The sequence below is a fragment of the Argiope bruennichi genome, chromosome 2 (genome assembly GCF_947563725.1).
Source record: "Argiope bruennichi chromosome 2, qqArgBrue1.1, whole genome shotgun sequence".
In the NCBI taxonomy this organism is placed as follows: domain Eukaryota; kingdom Metazoa; phylum Arthropoda; class Arachnida; order Araneae; family Araneidae; genus Argiope; species Argiope bruennichi.
The window spans coordinates 96,291,178-96,316,630 of record NC_079152.1 but is presented as its reverse complement, the minus strand read 5'-3'; the positions used below and the strand labels follow the sequence as shown (position 1 = coordinate 96,316,630).

Sequence of the window (25,453 nt, the reverse complement as noted above, 5' to 3'; positions counted from 1 at the left end):
TGCGGAGAGGATTCTTTTTTTTATTCCTATAAAATATTTTCGGCTAATTTCTATTGGATGAAAAGGATTTTTAAATTTACTTAACGTCATTAAAACTCAATGCCGTTAAAATCATCTGTTATCTTTTACTGCGTCTCCACAAAATTAAATGAAAAAATTAATTACTTTTTAAACCAAGTTTACTAAGATAAAATAAAAATAAAATAAACGAAGCAGTTTCAAGAGATGATTTCAAATTAAAAACCATAATGCAATACTTTTAAACATAAAAGCGCGCATTTCAATCGCGAATCTTTAAATGGGAATTTATTATAATTCCTATTTATTTCCTCCTACGGATTCTGTTTCCCTCATGTCAAAATCAGAACAATAAAACTGATATTCTTTTGCATGCAAATGCATTTTTTTATATCCTATCCTCTTCTAAATCTATTCTCCTATTTCATTTTTTTGAATACCATGAAAGATTGTTGACAGAAATTTATTCGTTCAATTTGAATTTCTCAGATTCTTTTGTTCCCTTTCAATTTTATATGCATTCACTTCTTTTTTTTCTCTTTTAAATGGTATTATCATAGAACTGCGGCTGGTAAATAAAAAATACATAAATCGAAACTAATTAATAACAAGGATTTTATTGATTTAATCATTTTATTTAAGATCTAACAAAACTATCTTATATTTTGTCCCATCTGAGAAATAAAAGTTCGATGGTTAAGTGAAATAAAATTGAATGAAATGGAGTGTGTCTTTGGAGTGTCAGTCTTTCCCACGCATTTAATCTGAAACGGTTTTGTTTAAAAACTATAAAATATAAAATTCCGTTTTAAATGAGTTCCATGATTATATATTTTGCGCAATAGCATGAGTGATAACTTTGTGAAATTCGCAAATATTTCATATATTTAAAAAATTGTCCTTCTCCGAAAATATCTGAGTGCAATCAAAGAAAATGTCCAAATAAAAGTTGTAATCAAAATATTTGCTTTTATATGTATATATACATGTTGATGCACCAACACCAGAGAGCTAATATAACATAAGAATATAGAGATCATGCAGTTAAGATGACGTCCTTTTTAACTGACCATTGTTCAAAATTACGAAATAGAAACCAAAATAGTTCTTCGTTGCTATTATTATTTTCTCATATACATAGTTTAGAGAAAGTAAAGTAATCGTCAAAAAAATTCGAACTCGAGATTTTGATGAATCTTCTCTTTTCAGACCTACTTGAGTTAGAAAAACATATTTTTGGAAAATGCCCGTCTGTCTGTCTGTGACAAAGATAATTAAAAAACGCTTTGAACTAGATGATTGAAATTTAGTATACTGTCTTTACACCAAATTTAAAGGTTTCTATCAAATTTTTAGAAAAAATTGTTTAATGTCTATTAGGTGTTCGAATGTAAGCTAACACCATAACTACAAACCAAAGACAGCTAGAAAGATATTCGATACTCACATTTAACATCTATATTGTAGACACCTGTCAAATTTTGAGCCAAATCAAACCACTGATTGACTGTCTGTAAGTCTGTACTTTCAGAAACAAGTAAACGCGATCATTCAAAAACGCAGTGACTTAAATATATCAAATTTGGTATTTTATTTTGAGACTACAAATGCAGTTTTTTGTGTCATCTTTTTGTTTTAATTGATTGAGCTAAAAGTTGTTAAAACACAAACTAGATTTTAGCATACTATTAATGCATGCCAAGGATTCGCCAAATAACTCTTCGAGGAAGTCATGATCGATTCATTAAAAATGCTGAATTCATGCCAAAACTATTGCATAACTATTGTTCCACAATGCCATGTAAAGCGTTTTCTGGCATGGCAAGTTTATTAGAGCGTTTGCGAGAAAGTTTTGTGGAGACAACTCCCACTTGCTAGTCCATCAATCAAAGTTAAGCAAAATCAATTTATAAATTTTGCATCATCTTTTTCAATTAGGAGGCAAAAGGGAGGATTAAATATGATATTACGATACATTAAATTACATATAAAATTGTCTTTGTTATTGTATTTTAAGCGTAGATAATCAGCAAATCTAAAAAAAGAAGAATTAGATAAACCCAAGAGAGAAAATAAATAAATAATTATTCTTAACTATCAATTCAATCCAGCACGTTACCAGTTAACTTTCCATTTCAGTCACCTGGTGGGTTTACTTAATGATAACATCATCGTCTCTTATAGCAAGCAATACATCAACTTTGGAAAGAGCGAGAATGTATAAATTGTCTTTGCTGTTACCACAAATCATTATTCATTATGTTTTTTACTTTTACATTACTTAATTTGTCTTATTAATTTAAGAAGTTATCTTTCAAGTTTTATTTAACAGCTTTAAATATATAGTGTTAATCAATAAGTATTAAAAACTATACATATAAACACGCTTCATTTCCCTTAAATTTTAAAACATATCTGTCAACAACAGACAGAATCTGTACCTTAGTTGAAGGAGTTGGATGTCGAAACTATTTATTTCTGAATATTGCCATCCGTCATTTTAAATGTAATGAAATCACAGAAGAACGAAACCATTTTTACTGTTTCAAGCAAAAGCAAGGCTTCAATTATCTTAGTGATCTAATAATTATTTTGTGTTTTTTAATGATGAATATCTACAAACATGTTTATTTAATCTTAGAGGATATTAGCTTATTTTATTTTCAGTGTTTGCCTTTATTATTTCCAAGAATAATTGATCAAGTTACTTTGGAACATAACGTCAGACTTACCACCAATTTTCGCATTGTATGCTATACCAACGCCGCATTTTAGATTATTAGCAACCATAGCAATTTCTCCAGCACATCTAGTTCCATGGCTAAAACACAAAGAAAGTTTTTTTTATATATATATTATACAAAGGTATGTCAGAAAACTCTAAGGCACATGAAAAATTGGAATTTTAAGAATATGGGATCTTACTTGTTAGAATCAGATTCATCGTATCGTGGAAAAGGGTCATCATCGTCATCGTTTGTATCCCAGCTAGCTTTTGGATCCTAAAATAAAATTAATGAATTATATGGTTATTGAATATCATGCTTTCATGTAATGTCAGAAAAATATAGCTAGGTCATAACTAAGAAGAATGCTATCTACATAGTATTAATAAATAGAGTTATTCTGAGATTTATTCATTTGCAAAAGCTTAGAGGGAATGAAATCAATCAAGATCAATGCCTAATGCTCCGAAAATCATTTTTTAATGCAGCAATTAAGTTCATGTTAGAGTTCACAATTTTAAGCTTGATGAGATGCATTTTAATAGAATCAAAACTTTATACATATGAATTTAAAACAAGAGGTACAGACACATCCATTAGAAGAGATACTATTGAGTTTTAGATTTTTTGTATTACTCATATATAACGCTTATACATTATAGAGCCTCAAGTGGCCATTTGTAATAAAATAATCAATAGAAAAAAATGGAAGAAGCGTTGCTGATCAACGATTTCATACTCGCAATACCGTTTCTACTATCCAACTCTGTTGCACTAAAAGCAAAGAATTCTAGCATTATCATTAATTCTTCTTTCACAGATTAGGTGGCGCCATTAAATACGAAGTCTAGTATATGTAGAAGTTTCTGTTGCTCGGATAAAGTGATTTCCTAACTACAGAAACTTGTTTGAGGTTTTGTTTAACCGAGTGACACTTTTCCTTTTAACTTACTATTAACATCGAACTAATTAAAAACATTCATTTAAATATGACTGATTAAACCTAATTATCTAAGTTTGAATATGGAAAACAACACTTTAAAACTATAATTTATTTATTTAGTGTGAGAAAAATTCTAATTACCTTTAATAACTACTTTTTAAAAAAATGACGAAAAATAGTAATTTGAAATTCGTGGTAAAAAAAGGGTTATGTTAAAATTATGATAATCTTTCTTGCAATTTTAGAAGAAAAAAAAATTCAAATTTCGAATGCTTCCAGTGTGGCCTTTAAATTGGATGTAAAATTTTTCTACATGTTACAATGTTCATAATTTCTCACCAAATCTTATGAATTATCGACGATTGTATCCTTGGATTATCTAAAAATTTCTTTAGATATTGCAATGTCCAAAGGAGCAAGTTGTGCTGTCTATGTTCTTTTTTTTTTCACAGTTTTTCCCCCAAATTTTTTGTAAATTTATTCACTATTTTTTCTATTTCTCATTTTTGTAAATAACTCCACCAATAAGCATGTGTATATGAACTCCCTAATTTGACTCTTCTCACTAACATGTAATGTGATTTGCAGACCATCGACAAGGAGAGAGTTCATTTGTAAGGCTTATAAAGCTGTTTTTTCGTTCAGCATTTTATCCTTTGTAAAGTTTAGCTCCACCAACTAAAGAGTCATTTGGTGTGTTTAGATTGTAAACTTTGTTGCTAAAAGGTTCTGATTTTGTTACAAAAATAGAGAGATATCCGACACCTTTCCATAATTTTTGAGCAAACGAAATTTATCTATCTTCATTCATTTATTAATTATTATTTTTTAAAGAATCTCCTGATTTCGTTATCATTTTATATTTTGTCTCAGAAATTGTAAAGGTGTATATTTATTTAAAAAATATCCATTTTTAGAAGTGCATTTAATTTGAAAGATGAGAAAGGGACATTTTAAAAATTGACTTTGATTATATTTCAGGTTAAGACAAATGAGAAAACTTCATGCAAAATTTTAATTACATTAGAAAGAAGATTTACTGCCGCTTTATTTATTGAATTAACTGCAAATCTATATAGCTCTTTGCTGTGAACTGTTTTGTAGCGGCTATTAATTTAGTAATAATTAACTTTAATAATAATTCATTGCTGACGAAAGAATTATTTGCTTTTTCTCCACTCACTCCTTTTAAATTTTAGAAATGCGGTACTTTAAAGACGGTAATTAATCTCAACTCAATACCCATTTTCCATTTCCAAAAGATACAGAGAAATGCTAATGCTAATTAATCCCAATTTTATTCATTTTTCAGTGTGCTTGAGTGGTCCGGAATAAAATATTTCAGCGTTTTTCTGCTGATAGAGTTAACTAAACAAAAGCGTAATTGTTGATAGTCTTGTATAAAATTGAAAGAATCAAATATTTTTAGAAGGCATTTTTTTATGTGCTAACCAGCGGGAAATATCTTTTCAACTAAAATTTTAGAAGTCAAAGCAATGTTATAAAAGCATGAAGCTCTAACTGAAATAGTGAAATTTTAATGACATCGATAATACTGCTTCACCGCACTGTAAGTTTCCAATTAGGAAGGGAGGTGTACAAACATAGTAATGGCTTCTGAATGGATCCTGATTGAATGACTATCGGACTTGTCGACCAAAATGAAGAAACCAGAAAGGTAATAGCTGAATTAGAACTAAATTTCCGGTGTTTTTTTTAATAGCCTTTTTGCCCTGCCACGGAAATTGTAAATTGCCAAGACAGAGTCAGTAGCAATAGTCGATTCGAAAGATGAGTAGTAATTAAGTTGCGCTCATGCGAGTTGTTGAGCGAAGTATCTCAAATGAGTTCTCTATGCTGTTGTGATTGTTTAATAGCGATTTGTTATTTATGTACTGTTGTTAATTGCAAATGATATTTTTATATGCGGTTCGTCATTATTTTGCTACATGTGTTTCGTGTTTTTTGTGGAAAAATAAAGCGTCGTAATCCTTTGAATGTTTAGAGGCTGTTGGAATTTTCACAGCACAATCAAGAAGAATTATAAAATTTTTTCATGACAATATGTTTTCATTTTTAATGCATATTTAGAAATTATTTGGACATTCACTATGATTCAATTTCCTTTTAGTATTGTTTTCAGCCCTTCATTTTAGTATTGTTTTTTGTACCTCAAATTTTTTCTTACAAAATAATTTTCTATTTTTTTGACATATTATCGATTGGGTGCTTATTATTTTGATTTATATATATTTATCTTTAATATAAATATCATATTTTATTGTTATAAATATTATGAAATCTTTTTTTCATCAATTTTTCTCAAAATTCAGTATTTATTTGTGCCTACATTTGGGATCACATTTTATAAAAGTATATTGATTAAATGATAAAAAGTTCTGAAAATTTTAAAATATTGCTTTGTCATCGGAACCGCAGAACTGTACAAGTTTTCAGATTTATTTTTCATCAAGAATCGAGCGAAAAACTAATTTCAAGTTCTTCACATAAAACCTGAAAAAAGTTGAATTAAATAAAAGAGAATAAAAAAAGAGGTTACTTACATAATTCTTTCTAATATCCGTGTGATTCCATTCCAAACCTATAAAAAGATAAATTATTTCAATCTTAACTCATTTAGAATAATTCAAGATTCTGCAGATAAAAATTTTCGAAAACCTGAAATAATGTGAATTGATATTGATATTTTTAGCAATTTTTACCGTCTGTGTTTTAAACGTTAACAATTTCTGAAGATGAATATATATATATATATATATATATATATATATATATATATATATATATATATATATATATATATATATATATATATATATATATATATATATATATATATATATATATATAGGTTGTTGCCGAATTCGACCGACAAATTCAGAGGGGTGATAGTAGGCATCAAGAGGATAAAGAATCACCACCATACAACATGGGGTCCTAAACGACGTTTAGGGGGTGAAAATCGCAAAAATGCAGGGAGTCAGAGAAGTGTTGGAAACTGCAAAAAAAAAAAAAAAAAAATGGTGTTTTAACTATGAATTTTTTTTAAGTGGAAGCGCATTCTTCAAGGCTATTTTCCATGTAAATAATATGCCGATTTGATGAACCAGGGGGTCGTAAATTATTGAAAACGAAAAATAGCTAAGAACCTTTGTCTGCAAAAATATTAAAACTTTAAGAAAAATAAAAGCTTGAAAATATAAGGAATTTTATACTCTTTAATTTGATATAAGTCTGTAGTGTGAAAACTGAGGGGTTTTTTAGATATTCAAGAAAAACTAAAAAGTTTGCCGGGAAACATCGCTGCAACATCGGCACCTATGTTTACAGAAGATATTGCAAAATTCTACCGAAGGATTCTGAAGAGTGATAGTAGGCATCAAAGCGATAAGAATTTCCAAAGAAATATAAAGTCGCAAACGACGGTGAAAAATTATTTGATGGAATACAGATACATCATACATTTACAGCACAGACATTTTAATATAAGAAATCAGACAATGGGAAACTTTTATAAAAATTGCTCAATGTTGCGGCAGCGGAGGTGCACAACCGATACCGAAGATTAAAGGACCGCCGGAAGCGCTCAAACATACAGGTGTGCTTGCAATTTCTCCAGCAGCGACGATGATCCGTGCTACGAGATTTTCAACTATATTCAAAAGCGTTTGATAAAGAAGAGATTTCATGTGGCTCCAGAAGAAGAAATCCAAGGGAATAAGGTTCAGGGAACGTGGAGGCCAATCAACAGGTCCGCCGCTTCCAATCCACCTCCCAGGGCATATATCATCTAGGTAGTTACGAATGGAATTCGAAAAATGCGCTGTTGCACCTTCATGCATTAACCACTTAACAACATGTTCTGACTTGCAATGGCCGGTATTCCCTACAGTAAATCCGGAAGGACGTGCTGCAAGAAAACAAGGTACTTTGCGCCACTGAGGCGTTCGGGCATAAGATACGGTCCCAACAGATGATCTCAAAGAATTCCTGCCCAGATGTTAACACTAAATTTGTGTTGCACGTTCGACGAGACAGTGATATGGGGATTTTCGTTTGACCAAATATGTGCATTGTGCGTGCTCAAGAAGCCTTCTCTAGTAAAGCAGGCTTTATTTGAGAATAAAATTCTTGCAGGAAACAAGTTTATCTACAAGTTCTCTTGTGTGGCACCAAGCATCCAGCGTGCGAACTCCATCCGAAGTAGGAAATCGTCATAGCATAGGATTTGAACTTTCTGTAAGTGGAAGGGGTACATGTTTTCAGCACGTATGACCTCCCACCCCATTTCGTGCCGAATACCCAATTCAGCTGCAACTGATCGCGTGCTTGTCGATGGGGTATCGGCAAAGCGCTGCAAAACCCGGTTTTCAGTTTCAGGTGTGCGCACACTGCGTTCTTTCACTACATTTGGCCTCGTTATTTTGAAGGATCCTTTCTCCCGCAACCGTCGATCAATATTTGCAAAGGTGCTGGGGTGTAGACAACGCCTATTTGGATATTGCTCTTGGTATATTCTTTGTGCTAAGCGTCCATTACATCCTCTCGGCCGTAAATTAAATGGATATTCCCATATTCGTCATTCGTGAAATCTGACATTTTGTTTGCGAATGAAACTTATCGACTATCAATACTGCACTTACCTTTAATGAATACAAGCTGTTTTTATACTCCTCGAACCATCAATTCTGCAATGCTCGCTGCTTTTATATTCTTCGAAAGCATGGAAAATTTACATATGAGAAAGCTTCTTCTTCTCGGCTACCTTGTTCCAAATCCTCGCATTCATAGAGCCATTCACTTCGACAAGCTAATTGTCTCTTCGATGTCTGTTTTTGCGATTTTAACAGAATAAACGTCTCCTGCGATCCTTTGTTTTATGATAATTTTTCATATCCTTTATGCCTATTATCACTTCTTTAAATTTACTTTTCGAATTTGGCAACATCCTCTGTAAACATAGGTATCGATGTTGCAGCGATGTTTACTGGCAAACAATTTAATTTTTCTTGAATATCTTAAAATATCCTCAGTTTTCCCACTACAAACATACATCAAATTAAAGAGTATAAAATTCCTTATATTTTCAGGCTCTTATTTTTCTTAAAGTATTATTATTTTTGCAGATAAGGGTTCTAAACTACTTTTTCGTTTTCAATAATTTACGACCCCCTGGTTCATCAAATATATATATATATATATATATATACAATTAACAAACGGCATGCAAAAATTTTAACAATTTTTGTTTGTTTGTTATAATGATTGATTCAACATTAGTTGATGTTGTAATAATAAAAATAAAATGCTGCTCCTGTTTTTATATCACAAATAGGAAGACATTAATTGTTTTCTCAATGACTCAATGAGCTATGCGCCGAGAGAAGAAGAGAACAAAAATCTTTTTTTTTTTTGCTCAAGAAATACTGTATGAAATGTGGAGCGAGAATGTGTGACTCAAATCCTCTGATTAAATGGAATAAATGGATCCACTACTGATGCTCACCTCATCTACAAGTTCTCTTCTATTGTGTAACGATCCTATATCAGGACGATGCTTATTCGATCACTTACGGCCTCATGACTAAATGATGAGGGCTTATTAGAACTTACTTCAAGATGTACGACCGTCTTTGAAACAGTTGTACCACACTTATACACGCTAACTATCTCCTGCTTTGTCCGCTAAGGGATAGCTTAGCTTCGTATCAACAGGCGTTTATAAAATACTATGCATTAGCGTTGTTTATGTTTTTAAATCTTTTTATTTTAATTCAAGAGTGAAAATCCAACTGCGCTCGGTTATACTTCCTAAATTATCAGCAATCTGATGGTGAAAAACAGCTGCTGCAGTCTGAAAAAATTCAAAATGGTGTATTCATACACCAGCAAATCACGATTTCCTAACTTTATTTATGAACAAATTATTTTTTCAGATAATTTTTAATGCACAACGTATATCTTAGTTTTTTAATGGCAACTTTAATCACTCTAGTTATAATGTAGTAAGAAATGCATTACCGTCATCCATAATAGTGATGACAACACCTTTCCCAGTGTAACCCATATTCCAGACAGGGATCGTCCTCATATCCAGCTCTGGGACATTGGGAATGTTTCTGGTATCATGCTGCAAAATAATTTAAAGAGAGATATTGTCTGGAAGATCACTTAAGAAACGATATCCGTTTCAACCGTTTTAATACAAATTCTATAAACTGGAAATTTTTTGAAAAAAGATAAATAATTATATACTTGATTCTACTTACAATAATGGTTTCATCCAAAATTTATAGAAATTTTAATTTCACAAAATGACAAAGTTTTAATTGAATAATTACTATTTTGTCAGCATGCATTTTTTTAATATGAAAAAAACCTTGATCATCTCATTTTATCATATTTAATTGATAATTTTTAGATTTTTTTTTTCTAAAATTTATTGAAATTATTTATATTAAAAATCTCTCATTTAGAATTTACTAATGTGGGTAAATATTTTATTAGATTTACATTATTTGAAATTCAAACTCTAAATACAAGAAAAACAATCTTAAATTCTTATTTAGCATATTCTTTTCAGAAAATTATGGAATTGGTTTCTTAAGTTGAAGTATAAAAAAAAATGTATTTCTAATCGAGGTTATGATCATTCATAAATTTTATAGGAAAGAAAAAGTTCTTGTAAGAAAAATGCAATGATTATGAAATTTTATAATTAAAAAATGATCATTATCAGTTTAATGAAATTGAAATTTAAAATTTGGAAAATCAGACTAATTATTATCATTACTTTTACTTTTCAAAATTTTTTGTTTTTGATAAAAAATAAAAAAATAAATATTTGTAGTTTGGACAGCATTGGAATCTATTATATCATTGAATCACTTAAAAATAGTGACTCATTGTTATAAGAAGCAATACTATAAACATGCAATGCATATTTATAGTATTATTTTGTTTGTATATAAATTAAATGAATTGACCTCAAGAAATCAGTATAGCAAAAAAGGTTAGACAGTGTCTAGAAATAAGCTTTCTTTCATTGATATATTTATCGAGTTTCTTCGAAGATAATTTTTTATATTATGAAATAAAAGTTATAGATAAAAGTGATAAAGATTTAAAATAATCATAATGAAACAACTCTATTACTTACAAGATACCATTGGTCTTGCCATAGGAAATCATTGAATTTTATATTTTCTTTTGATGTCTTGACTCTCAGCTCCGAAGCATCATTTTGAAATTCTCTTTTAACTCGACGCTTAGCAACTTGTTGCTCCGCCCATTCAACCTAAAGATAAACTTGTAATTTACAAAAGAAAAATTTGATACAATTTTTGACTTCTTTTCTGTAAATTTTGAAATGTAGTTGAAGGCATTACGTACAAGATATAATTTATTTCTAGCACAACGTCATTCTTGGATCTAGTGCTGCCAAATTTAGTTCACACTTCATCTTGGATAGTAAGTGCTCATTGAGAAAGAGATTTTCAAATTTTAATTAAAGGTTTTTAACAATTAAAAATAAGCCAGAAGCGGAGCATTTTTTACAATAACTTCGGAACATATTAACGTACAAAAATAATTTCAATTTTAGTCTCCGATATTTTTTTTTTGTCTAAATTTAATATTTTGTATCGACATTAATTTAAAGTACAAGTTATGACAATGCTATCTATTCTTATATTTAAATTAAAACAATTTTATTAACTACCGGATATTCCCTTCGTGTGCTTTTGCCAATTCAAAATTATTAGTAAAAATGCTTTTTTCAGATATTAAATTCAAAAGAATTTTTTTTTTTATTTTCGCTTTTTTTGCATGTTTATAAAATATGCCCTTCTGGATTAATTAACGAAAGTTATCGCAGAAAATATTATGAATATCGGCAGAGTATTAAGAAATAAAAAAAATTTTTTATTTATAGCACACTTTAGTGTAAATATATATTAGCATTAGAAGTTTAGTTCCTTTACTATGGGATTTTCTCTGTCTGGAAAGTACACAATACCTCAAATCAAAATTAATCGCTAAAGCCTGATTGATACCAATAAAAATGCACTAACAAAAAAATTGCAATGCCAAATACAAAATTAAAAAAAAAATAGCAATAACCTTTAAGTTGGTTGGAGAACATAATGAATCATCATATATGAAATAATAAAACGACAAATGCCAGCTCTCTGACCTTTAATATTTATTCATCCGCGTATCGATGAATCAGGCAATTTAAATATAAAAAAAACTATATTAGATTACAGACACTAAAACAAATGTTGGGGTTCCACATCCCTTAATGACGAAATCAAAAGACAGGGATATTTTTAACTTCTCCTGCCATTACAGACGGCGGTGGCCGATTATATATACTGATCATATGTTTGGATGATAATCTTTATATAAATTGTATGATGTGAAATTCGTAATGCATAAAATATAACAAGTGATAAATCAAATCAGTCGAAGAAATTAACAGATGATTCAACCAAAATTACCATCCTACTATATTCTATACCAGAAATTCGAAAATTAAAGAGACTTTCTTTAGAAATATTACTTCTTTTATGATGCCAGTCAATTATTTTCAATTAACTAAATTTATTACTGTATTATTGATGCAGTACAGACATAAAGCACTGAAAAGAAAGAAACGACAGTAAAATTTTGATTATTTAATTAAACTGAGTGCACGTTTCTTTTATTACTTCTTTTATGATGCCAGTCAATTATTTTCAATTAACTACATTTATTACTGTATTATTGATGCAGTACAGACATAAAGCACTGAAAAGAAAGAAACGACAGTAAAATTTTCATTATTTAATTAAACTGAGTGCACGTTTCTTTTATTACTTCTTTTATGATGCCAGTCAATTATTTTCAATTAACTAAATTTATTACTGTATTATTGATGCAGTACAGACATTGTTTATGTAATTTTATTATTTATAATATTTTGTTTTTATTTAATTACTTTATTTGTATTTTTGTTTCTTTGTATATGTATTCATACAGTAAAGATTAATACTGAACATAGATGGCGCAGTATGCGCTAACCCATATGTATGTTTGGAATGTGGGGGAAGCGCACTTAAGCTGTTTTTGTAAACACTTCTCCCTGAGAGTTGGTGTGAAACTGGTGCAAGTAGGCACCGCTCGCTCTTTTGTTAGCGGCAAAAAGAAGTATTCGTTCGCTCTTTGTTAGCGGCAATTTCTACTTTAATTGTATATAGTATTATGTGTTACCTTATATATGTGAAGTCATCGTCCATGTGTTGTTATATGTGTGTGTGTGCAAAATAAATAAGAAAAGAGACAAGAAGTCATCTTTCCTTGGCTTAAATACACACAACCAGCTCTACATAAAAATTGGAGGCACCGACGAGATGTCAGCATGAGAAACAGATAAGTTCTTTCATTTGTTTCTTATTATTATTGATTATTAGTTTGATGTTTTTAAAGAGAAGAACATCTGAAGAGTTAATAAGAAGTTCTCGAATTGCGAGCGAACATAATTTGCTTTAGTTTCGGTTCCGTTTCTCAAATGATTTGTTATATAATTTCTTTTCAACATGGACGATCCGAAAAGATATAAGGAACACATAACGCAAATTAAAGTCGCAAGAGGCAAGGTTAAGGCCTCCTTAACTAGATTAGAACATTCTGCAGATGAATTAGAATCAAAAAATGAAGTAGTGATTCGTTTGCAGAGGTTAGAAGAACTTTTGAAAGAATTCGAAAAATTAGATTCAGAATTAACTATTGAGGATTCTGAAATAGAGGAATTCGAAAATAGATATTTTTCCTTGAAATTAAAGTTTCAAAATAAAATTGATGTCTTTAATACATCTCAATTTACTTCTGCTCAAACACAAAATTCTTCAGTTCAATCTATTTCGAATTTTCGTTTACCAAAGCTTACTATTCCAGTGTTTTCTGGTAAATTTGAAGATTGGATGAACTTTAAAGATTTATTTGTATCCACAGTTCATTCGCAGCTTTCACTAAGCAATAGCCAAAAATTTCAGTATTTAAAGGGTTTGTTGTCTGATGAACCCGCTTCTTTAATTAAGCACATACCGTTGTCCAATGATTCCTATGAAGAAGCATGGGGAAAATTAATGGACAGGTATGATAAGAAGAAGAAAATTATTAATGCATTAATTAAAACATTTTTGGAACAAAAGGGCATCTCTCAAGCCAATTCAACGAATTTGCGAAATATAGTTGACACGAGTGATGAGGTTTTGAGAGGGTTAAAATCTTTAGGAGAAGAGGCATCTAGCAGAGATCCATGGCTAATTCATTTGTTATTGCAAAAATTAGATCCTGAAACAAGAAGACTTTGGTCCGTGAAAACTTCAGAAATAGAATTTCCTACGTGGGAAGAATTCTTGGAATTTTTAAATACCAGATGTTCATCGCTTGAATTAATGGTTTATAATGAATATGATGCTAAAATTCCTACTAAGTCTAATTTTGTTGCATGTGAAAATATTCAAAGAAATAAAAGTGATAAAAATTGTTTGAAATGTTCGGGAATGCATAAATTGTTTAAATGTATTAAATTTAGAAATATGGATTTGAATGCTCGGAAGAATTTTGTAAAGCGAAACTATCTTTGCTTTTTATGTTTGAATTCTCATAAAATTAAGGATTGCACTAATTGCCATTTAAAGTGTACCATATGTAAAGGGAACCATAATTCACTCTTGCATGAAGATGTTAAAAGGGTAGTAAATAGTGCACGTGTTTCAGAATCCGAACCCGAACCTAACGATCAAACCCCAAAACACCCCTCCGAAGACGACATCCGCCCAGGGGTAGAAACGCAACGCAATAAATCAGTGGAACCTCAAAGGCCTGTTAGTTCTAGCACATGTCTAAACAACTCCAAATTTATAACCTTCCTTCCCACGGCAAAGGTTTTACTGTATAATAATGGGGGTGATTCTTTCTTATTCAGAGCTTTACTAGATAGTGGTTCGGAGTCCAGTTTTGTCAGTGAAAATGTAATAAATATTTTAGGACTAAAAAGAAAGAATGCTAGAGTGTCTCTAAGTGGGGTTCAAGCAGGAACCAGACGTGGCTCAGTTAATTTAAAAATTGGGTCAAGATTTAGTGAAGAATGTGTGACAGTTAATGCTTTTATTTTAAATAAGGTTACTTCTCAAATCCCAGTTGAGAATATTAACATTAAAGAATTAGATTATTTGAAGGGCATCACTCTGTCAGATGAAGATTTTTCAAGGCCATCAGTATGTGATATAATTTTAGGTTCTGATTGCTTTTTCTCAATCCTTCGTAATGGAAAAATTAGTGGGTCTGAAGGACAACCAATTGCGCAAAGCACAATATTTGGATGGGTTGTCGCAGGTCAGATTCGAAGAGATTCTATTTCATCATCGTACACACAATCGCATCTGATTTCCGTTGAAAGTGATTGTAACATTGATTCTGTTTTGCAAAAATTTTGGCAAATGGAAGAGTTGCCGGATAAAAAGTTTCTTATTTCAGATGAAGAAGAATTTTGTGAAAATCATTTTAAATCGACTTGCAGGATAAATGATCAGGGTCGATTTGTTGTAAGATTACCTGTTTATAAGGACTGTGGTGAATCGCACATAAGCCAGTAACAACTCTTCTACCCGAACGATCGTTTTGGTATAATTGTTAAGTTACTGGACTGCTAACCTAAAGGTCCCAGGTTCTATCCTAGCGCGTCTCAAACCAGCTTCAGGACATTAATCAGTTAGGAGATACAAAGGGAATGGCTATTTCTAGGCTTCTAGCTATGGAAAGGAAGTTTTAATTTGACTCAGAATTTGAAATGGAATAGAAGAGTTTTATGAGTGAATATGAAGAATTGGGGCATATGTCACCTAATAAAGATTTTGATTTTTCTAAACCGGATTACTTTCTTCCTCATCATGCTGTGCAAAAGAAAGACAGCATTACAACCAAATTTCGAGTTGTCTTTGATGGATCCTGCAAACCGCCTAACTTTAATTCGTTGAATTCAGTTTTGGGGGTAGGAAAATTACTGCAACCAGATATATTTACTATTCTTGTCAGATTCAGACTAAATAAAGTTGCTTTCACTTCCGATATAAAGCAAATGTATAGACAAATTTTAATTGATTCAGAAGATCAAAATTTGCAAAAAATAGTGTGGAGAAATTCACCTGATTCCACTATTAAGAAATACAAACTTTCTACTGTAACTTATGGAACTTCATCCGCTCCATTTTTAGCTACTAGATGTTTACATCAAGTAGGCTTGGATTCTCAAATTATAAATCCTGAAATATCTAAAATAATTCAAAATTCCTTTTATATGGATGACTTGATGGCTGGAGCAAAATCTAATGAAGAAGCAATCGCGTTAATTCAAAAATTGTCGGAAATTCTAGATGTCCGAGGATTTCACTTAAGAAAGTGGCGTTCTAATTCTCCACATGTCTTAAATAATTTAGCTGAATGCCTGAGTGCTAATGAATCTAATGTGGAAATTCATCCCGAAAACTGTTCTAAAACTCTGGGACTTATTTGGAACTCTTCTACTGATTGCTTTGTTTTTAAAATTGACTTTAATTTTGAGAATGAAATCACCAAAAGATCTTTTCTGTCACAATCAGCAAGGCTATTTGATCCTTTGGGTTTTCTTTCACCTTGCACAATATTAATAAAAATCTTTTATCAGCAGTTATGGTTGCTGAAACTTGATTGGGACAGTGCCTTACCGGAACATTTTGCAGTTAAGTGGCGTAAATTCAAAAAGGAATTTCAGCAAATATGTCACATTTCTATTCCGAGATGGCTTCTAACTACAGAAAAGGAAATTACTCTTCATGGATTTTCGGATGCATCGGAATCAGCATATGCCTGTGTAATTTATGCGGTTCAAAGAACTGATAATGGTGTTACGAAAGTCACTATTTTAGCAGCTAAAAGCAAGGTAGCTCCGCTAAAGCCTGTATCCATTCCACGGCTGGAGTTAAATGGAGCTCTCCTGTTAGCCCGATTATTATCTGTTCTAATTAAAACTTTTAATGATCATGTTATTAATATATATGCTTGGACAGATTCTCAAGTTGTTCTTTCCTGGTTGTCTTCACCTCCTCGAAATTGGAAGCCCTTTGTTGCCAACAGGACTTCAGAGATCTTGGACCTCATCCCTCAAAATAGATGGAGGTATGTGCCGTCAAAGGAAAATCCAGCAGATATAGGATCCAGAGGTTTGTCTCCTAAGGATCTGCCAGACTGTCGTCTATGGTGGGAGGGCCCTACTTTCCTAACATCATCAGAGGCTGACTGGCCAAAGCAACCAGTATTCAAAACCAATGACTCTGTCCTTAAGGAAAAGAAAAAAACTGCATGTGTATTTGCTGCAATTTTGAAAAATGACTTAATAGATTCATTAATTGAAAAATACTCGTCATATACTAAGTTAATTAATGTATTATGTTTTTGTATTCGATTTATAAATAATTGTAAAACTGGTAAAGTTAATAATTCTACAGGTATAATTGAACCTATAACTTCAAAGGAAAGAATTTTTGCTCGTAATATTATTGTAAAATATGTTCAAACTGTATTTTTTGATGCTGAAATCAATTGTATAAGGTCAAACCAACCAATGCCAAAGAAAAGCCCACTATCAGCACTTTGTCCATTCATTGATAAGGACGGGTTGCTCAGAGTGGGAGGGCGTCTTCAAAATGCATCTTTGCAATATAATGCAAAACATCCTATCATATTACCTAACCAGAATAAATTAAGTATTCTGATTGTACAATATTTTCATATTTTAAATTTGCATGCGTGTGGTAATTTGTTAATGGGTATTTTACGCCAAACATTTTAGAAATTAAATGTTAAAAGAATAGTTAAAAAATGTGTATTAAATTGTGTTGTATGTTGTAGATTTTGAAGTAATATGTCAAAACAAAACAGGAGAAAATGGAAAAAATTGTTATCCAAACATTAAAATCGGTGATATTGCAATTATTAAAGAAGACAATATTCCCCCAGCAACATGGCCTCTTGGTAAGGTTGTAGCTATACATCCTGGTAAGGATGGGGCCATAAGAGTAGTTACATTAAAAACTTTGAAAGGGCTTTTTAAAAGGTCTATAGTTAAACTGTGTATCTTACCTGTGCATCAAGAATGACTTCTTGATCGGTGGGAGTATGTTTATGTGATTTTATTATTTATAATATTTTCTTTTTATTTAATTACTTTATTTGTATTTTTGTTTCTTTGTATATGTATTCATACAGTAAAGATTAATACTGAACATAGATGGCGCAGTATGCGCTAACCCATATGTATGTTTGGAATGTGGGGGAAGCGCACTTAAGCTGTTTTTGTAAACACTTCTCCCTGAGAGTTGGTGTGAAACTGGTGCAAGTAGGCACCGCTCGCTCTTTTGTTAGCGGCAAAAAGAAGTATTCGTTCGCTCTTTGTTAGCGGCAATTTCTACTTTAATTGTATATAGTATTATGTGTTACCTTATATATGTGAAGTCATCGTCCATGTGTTGTTATATGTGTGTGTGTGCAAAATAAATAAGAAAAGAGACAAGAAGTCATCTTTCCTTGGCTTAAATACACACAACCAGCTCTACATACATGAAACACTGAAAAGAAACAAACGACAGTAAAATTTTGATTATTTAATTAAACTGAGTGCATGTTTCTTTTATTACTTCTTTTATGATGCCAGTCAATTATTTTCAATTAACTAAATTTATTACTGTATTATTGATGCAGTACAGACATAAAGCACTGAAAAGAAAGAAGCGACAGTAAAATTTTGATTATTTAATTAAACTGAGTGCATGTTTCTTTTATTACTTCTTTTATGATGCCAGTCAATTATTTTCAATTAACTAAATTTATTACTGTATTGTTGATGCAGTACAGACATGAAGCACTGAAAAGAAAGAAACGACAGTAAAATTTTGATTATTTAATTAAACTGAGTGCGTGTTTTCAACGGCAATTCTCTTAGCTAAAAGTAACTCATTATACTTCATGATAGACGTAGACGCTGATCTTATTGACGAAACGCATATTCCTGTCTTGGTTTGGAACACACACACTTATTACGATTTATTTTTAGAAATTAAATAGTTTACAAATTATAAATATGGTTCAAAATGCTATTTGGAACACAATTGTTTTTAACTGGATATTAACTATATAGTTTCATTTAAATAGAATTTCTGACTAAAATAAAGATGCATAATTTCAATTTTTGATTTTTGATTTTTATTTTTTTTATTAATTGAAAGTGGATGGAATTTTAAAAATTTCTGAGTGCATTTGCATTAAGCATTCCAAACAAAGAAAACCTCTAATTAAAATATTTTTGTATTAATTTTTGATGTTTTTTAAAAAGTTCTTTTAGTTTTCCCCTCATTCAATTTTTAGGTATAACATTCTGAACGGGTTTTTTTTTTTTTTTTGTTGCAATTCCTGTTTCATTTTACGTATTTAATTTTCTTACAGAATATTTCAAATGCACATAGTTATTTAGGGACTTAACAGCGATTGATTTTTTTTGTGGGATATCTTTGAATTGTTTTGTAATGTTATTTGTACCTATAGTTTTATGTACTACGGATTTAATATATCGAATTGTTATTTCCAAATTAAAATTTCCATTTTCCCAATTTAGATTACATCTTCGGGTAAGTAGATCGCCACGGATAAATATATATTTTTCTTATTTTCAATATACAAAGCATTTTTTAATGCAATAGTGAATGAATTGTGATAATAGAATAATATGCGGTTTTTTAATAATCATGGAATTTAAATAATTGTCTTTATTATTAAATAAAAAAAAACTTTGCGTGGATTTTTATACAGAGCAAAAATTACTTTTCGTTTCGTAGTTTTAAGTTTAAAGAGGAAAATAAGACTTGAAAATGAAGCTCTCATAAAATTTAACAAGAACTTTATAATTAAATCTTCTTTTCCAGCTTAAATTTTAAACAATGGATCTATGAACTCTGCCTTTCTTTCTAGAATGAGGTTTATAGCGGAGAAGTGAGAAATTTTTTTTTTCTTTTCACTTTCAGATTTTTTTTTAACGATTGTGTTTGTAGAAAGTTCATATTTTTTGTCATCTTCAGTATTAATATATGAATGCGTATCTGTTTCTTAGACTCTGCAAGACAGACAAATTGAATCATAATAACTAAATTCAACTTTAATAGAAAACTATCTGCAATTAATCGCGATTTTAGTGAAATTTTGATTAGAGAATTTATTTACAAAATGTTGCACGATTCTTTTTTTATTTTTTAACAAAAATCATGCAAAATATTGCACGAAAACATTTGCATGCCCTTTTAAAATTCAAAATTCTTATTGCAACTTAAAACTTTTCATGTAATGATTCAAATTTATTCATCACTTAATATTCTCTTTTTGCTATTAATTATTTAAAAAATAATTTTAAGATATAATTTTCAACAATTATTTTCATTTTTGCAACAAAATTTAAACGTTTTACGAAATTTATAGAAATGTTCACTAGCGTGTTTTAAAATGCTAACAATGACTGCATATTTTGCAATTAAAAAAAAAAGACAGCAGTTATGCTTAAATTTTCACTTCAAAAATAATTAAAGATGAAAATTTGTTATGTTTGGTTGATTTCCAAATAATGCTTCTCCTTTTTGCTATATATTTTGACAAATATCCGTTGCTATTCTGTAAGCTTAAAACAGTTTAACGTACATCAAATTATTTCAAAAACATCATGTGCGTTAAATAAAAAAGCAATTGTGGCCCATTTAAAATGATTTTGCATGGAAAGTCACATTTAACCCTTAACTGGGGAGGTGCGGTCTGTCAGACCTCTAAAGATGGACTTTCGGTCCCCCTATTCTATTTTTAGCTCAACCTGACCTGTAGCTTCCTGTTTCGTGACCTTCACCTTTACCTCGTGACCTTTTTCAGTCGGTTTCAGTGGATGCTTTTTAAAAATATTTCATCTATTTCTTAGTGCGACGTCTGTCAGACCGCACCTCCCTTTTAGCGTTCCAGTATTATACAAGGCTTAGCAGATGTCTCTAAAACTTGGTGCTCGAAACATCGTTCAATCTACTGATCTTCGTTATGAAGCAGAGCTCCAGAGACTTTTAAAAGAAGCAGAAAGTGATTTTAGTGATGAAGATAATTGTACAGAAAATTTTTTCGATGAAAATTCTCATTTGGCTGATTGTGATGTGTATGTTCAAATATAATTAATTTTTCTAGTAATAATGTATTTTGAAAGAATTCTAAAATATATTAATATAACAAGAGAAATTTCTACAGAACTTATTGGCTGATTTTTATACTTGTACTTAACCTGTATTTTTAAAATGTCCTCGAAAATCGATGTTGCCAATAAAAAAAGGGCCAGTTTTACCCATTGTCAATTTTTTATTTTTATTTTTCATATAATTGTTGAATTTTTTCCTAATATTTTTCTCTATATACCTTTGTATACTGGAAAAATAATTATGATTTAAAAATAATAAGTAATATGTGTTTTCAAGAATATTATTTGTTGTAATATTTAATTTGTGAAGAAAATGCATGTTCCAACGCAATTACTTTTTTCAATGATAATATATTTTGAAACATTTCTAAGACCTATCTATATATCAAGAAAAATATCTGCAAAATATATTGACAGATTTTCGTATTAATACTTTTATTAAAAAACTTAATTTCAGTGTAAAGAAAAGGTGGTCACCTAGGCCGCACCTCCCCAGTTAAGAGTGAGTTTAAATTTTAATTCTAATTGACTAATTTAAATAAAATATGTTAAAATAAATAAATAAAAACATGTGTTACATCGTTTGACTAAAATTTAATGAAGCGTTGTTGCACACCCCCTAACGAATTTCATGAAAATTAAAATGAAAAAAAAGAAAATCCAAAGAAAGAAAAGCCAGAATTCAATTAAAAGAAAATTCAAATCTTTTTCCTTCCTTGAGAATCCATAAAGTAAATGAATGGAACTGTGAAAAAAAATGTAATTCATCAGCATTGCTATCGATAGAACATTTCAAAAATGTCCTCAAGATGAAGAAAATTTTTCTAAAAACGTTAAAAAGTTAATGCTATATCCAACATAAAACTTCGAAGTCAAACAATAAGAAGTACAAACTGGCCTTTGAAGTTTTTCGAGTTAATCATTTCTGCTTTTAGAAATCAGAACTATGCTATTGAATTTCAGAATTCAATGAAAAACTTTCGATACTTTTTCGAAATATCACTTAGAATTTCTTTTCCACCAAAAATCTGTTATATAATAAAAGTAATCTTATGATGGAATTACATTAAATAAATTACATTGTATCAATAATATGATATAAAAAGGTTAAAATATTTCTGTATGTATTTTTTAATGAGGATTAATATTTTACGTGAGAGACGATGCAATTGATTCTGACTAGACGATGAATCGAAAGATATATCATTTGAGAAAAAGTAAGGATTTATATATCCAGTATTATTAATAAATTGAAATCCAATCTAATTCAATTCTGCATTTATTCTTATTCAGTATAAGAAAAACAGTTGAAAATTATTTTTACTTCCATTTTGAGAAATTTGATAATGCATTTTGATGATTCAAGGTAATCATGCATTGTATCTTGATTTATAAGCTCTGTCCAACGTTTTCTTTTCAAAAGAAATTATTAATGATACAAAAAAATCTGATCTGTCGATATATTCACGCTCTAAACGACTGTTGAAAATTTTTTAATCATAGAAAAGTTTTTCTGTTTTGCTTTTATATTAATCGTCATAATGATTAAGAACATTTGACTCTTTTTGTAATAATTCATCCTCCTCCAAGATTGCATTTCTCCGAAATCTTGATTTTTATATATGTTTATTAATTTATTAAACTATTTATGTTCGAACTCCAACAATTGTGTTCAGGATATTAAAAATAATTTTATGAATGTATTTTCTCAAGATATAATATAAAGAAATGCTTTTTAAAATCGAGACATATCCTTAAAGCGCTCAGTAATGTTGAGTTATTTCAGCAGCACTCAGTTACAACACTTCACAACAAATATTTTTTTCAAATTTATTGATTTTTACTAATAATAATGGAAGCAATGGCAGTGTTTTCTCTCAACTTTCTTTTACAGTAACGCAATACCAAACATTTTCAATGAGTTTTTTAATATCAGTATACATAATAATCCACCGCCGTTTGTAAAGCTAGGCAGAGTTATAAATATCTCAGTAGTTTTGCTCAGCTTCATTATCAGATGAGAAATATTAATTTATATTTTGAAGCTTAGTAACAGGTTTATTTTTTATATTTAACTTGGCAGATTTATTGGTGCCCGAATAATACTAAGCACTAACAAAAATTAGTTATTCTCTTTTCATAAATCAAAGAAAAGATTATTGTTGATACTTTCTTTTCAGATGGGAAGTCAACCATCTAACTCTCCTACCCGCCCGAAGGCACACGGATTAAAACCATAAAACTGAATGACCGGACCGCCGCAACAGCAACATTGGCGGGAACTGTGGTTGAGTCCTAAGGGCCGTCACCGGCCACGGTACAACCCTCCCCGAAGGAAGTACGTCCCGTCATCGATGGGAGGAGCCAGATCCCCCACCTATTAGTGTACCCTCCAGGGTGGCGAGATCCAACCACCATGCCGGAAGAATCTCATCCTCATTTCGAGGTGCCCCCCCCGGGGGGATTTTCAGATGGGAAATATGAATTTATATTTTGAAGCTTAGTAACAGGTTTATTTTTTATATCTAACTTTGCAAATTTATTGGTGTCCGAATAATACTAAGCACTAACAAAAATTAGTTATTCTCTTTTCATAAATCAAAGAAAAGATTATTGTTGATACTTTCTTTTTGCAGCATTTTTTTAATTTTGTATACGTCATTGCAAATTGTTTGAATCCGATTATAATGCTTAATTTTCGTTCGAGTATTCTTGGTTAATATGGTTTAAAAAGATCCCATTGAGGGGAAAAACATCTAATGTTATAATAATTTACCTTTTAAGTGTCCTGCGGATAATATTTATATTTTAATCACTCTGCCAACTGCATGACATTTTCTACCATTGCCTTTATTAATTATGTGAGACAATCAGATCTGAAACTGTCACGGATTAACTAATGGAGCCCATCCAGACCCGTCTAGTAATGAAAAGAATCGAATGACCTTTTCAGCATAGTCTTTTGCACTGCTGGATTCCAAAATTAGTTAGAGTGGATCTTTTCAATACGTTCCTTTGCACCGATTGGTTCCAAATTTTGATAGAGTGTCTTTTCGATCTGTTCCTTTGCGCAGATTGTTTTCAACATTTGATAGAACGACCTTTCCTATTTCTGCCTTTGCACCGATTGGTTCAAAATTTGTTGAAATCATGCTTTTCGATATATTCCTTTGCACCAATTGTTTCAAAATTTGTTGAAATCATGCTTTTCGATATATTCCTTTGCACCGACTGGTTCAAAATTTGTTGAAATCATGCTTTTCGATATATTCCTTTGCACCGATTGGTTCAAAATTTGTTGAAATCGTGCTTTTCGATATATTCCTTTGCACCGATTAGTTCCAAATTGTGATGGAGCGAACCTTTTCCGATATATTCTTTTGCACCGATTAGTTTCAAAATTTGATAGAGTGACTAATTTTGGTTGCTCTTTTGCACTGACTGTAACCAAAATTTGATAAAGTTAGCATTTTCGACTAATCCTTTTCCACCAATTTCGTTCAAACTTTGACAGAATGAATGTTTTCAACATATTTCTTCCACCAATTGAGTTCAAAGTTTGATAAATTGAGCCTTTAAGACATGTTTCTTTCCATCTAGTGAGTCTAAAATTTGACGCAGATTTGCAATCTTAGAGTAAAAGTTTCAAGGCAATTTGCACTCACTTCGCTCATGATTTTTCAGTTATAATGTTCATTTGCGTACGAATTAACAAACCAAATATCAACATAAACGTATTTAGTTCAAAATTTATTACAGTTCTATAATTCTTATACTAAAATATATAGACATTTCCTCAATCAGCTCTTAGTACTATAGAGTCATTTCATTCACACATGCGGGAAAAAATTCCTGCTGTTGGATGTCGTCATTGCAATTATTGTGTAAAAAAGAGGACACTAAGTATTATTCATTTAACGTTTTACTTTTTTGAGTTTTCATGTTCAACAACAATAATAGACCCAAAAGTGATTTCTGGACTCTGGTTTGCAAGGCTAAAATTTAGAGAAACATCAGAATCTCCATGCCGATATAATGACTGTATTTTTGCATTGTGTACACATATATGAAAAAATACTCCACAAAGCCTAATAAATAAACATTTCGGTGAAATTCATCAAATAATTACAATGCAATTAACCAGCAGCTGAAAGAATTTTTTTCTGATTATTATGCAACATACATAATAATTTTTAACTTTCTCCATAAAAATGATATTTAGATGAGTAATATTACATTATTTCTTTCTATTATTGAAGGATTTTGAACCGCGAAAGTTTGATTAAAATAATATCTCAAACAATATTTGTATTTCTGTAAGGATATATTTGGAAAGGAATTAGTTGGATTTATTTAGTTCTATTTTGAAACAATCAATTTAAAATATAATCTTTTCCATTTTTCGATTCGAACACAACAAGAATTATTTCTCAATCAATTAAAATAATAAATTCC

General features: G+C 30.4%; 1 protein-coding gene across 1 annotated transcript in view; it reads right to left on the bottom strand.

The window, feature by feature from the left end:
• The window catches only part of LOC129956177 (neuroendocrine convertase 1-like), a 105,282-nt gene that overhangs the window by 26,620 nt on the left and 53,209 nt on the right, over window positions 1-25,453 (bottom strand). Inside the window, exons 3-7 of the mRNA XM_056068280.1 lie at window positions 10,868-11,005; window positions 9,730-9,838; window positions 6,252-6,289; window positions 2,944-3,020; window positions 2,751-2,839 (exon numbers count right to left, since the gene is read on the bottom strand). Coding sequence (XP_055924255.1) covers window positions 2,751-2,839; window positions 2,944-3,020; window positions 6,252-6,289; window positions 9,730-9,838; window positions 10,868-11,005 — 451 coding nt within the window. The remainder of the gene's footprint in view (window positions 1-2,750; window positions 2,840-2,943; window positions 3,021-6,251; window positions 6,290-9,729; window positions 9,839-10,867; window positions 11,006-25,453) is intronic.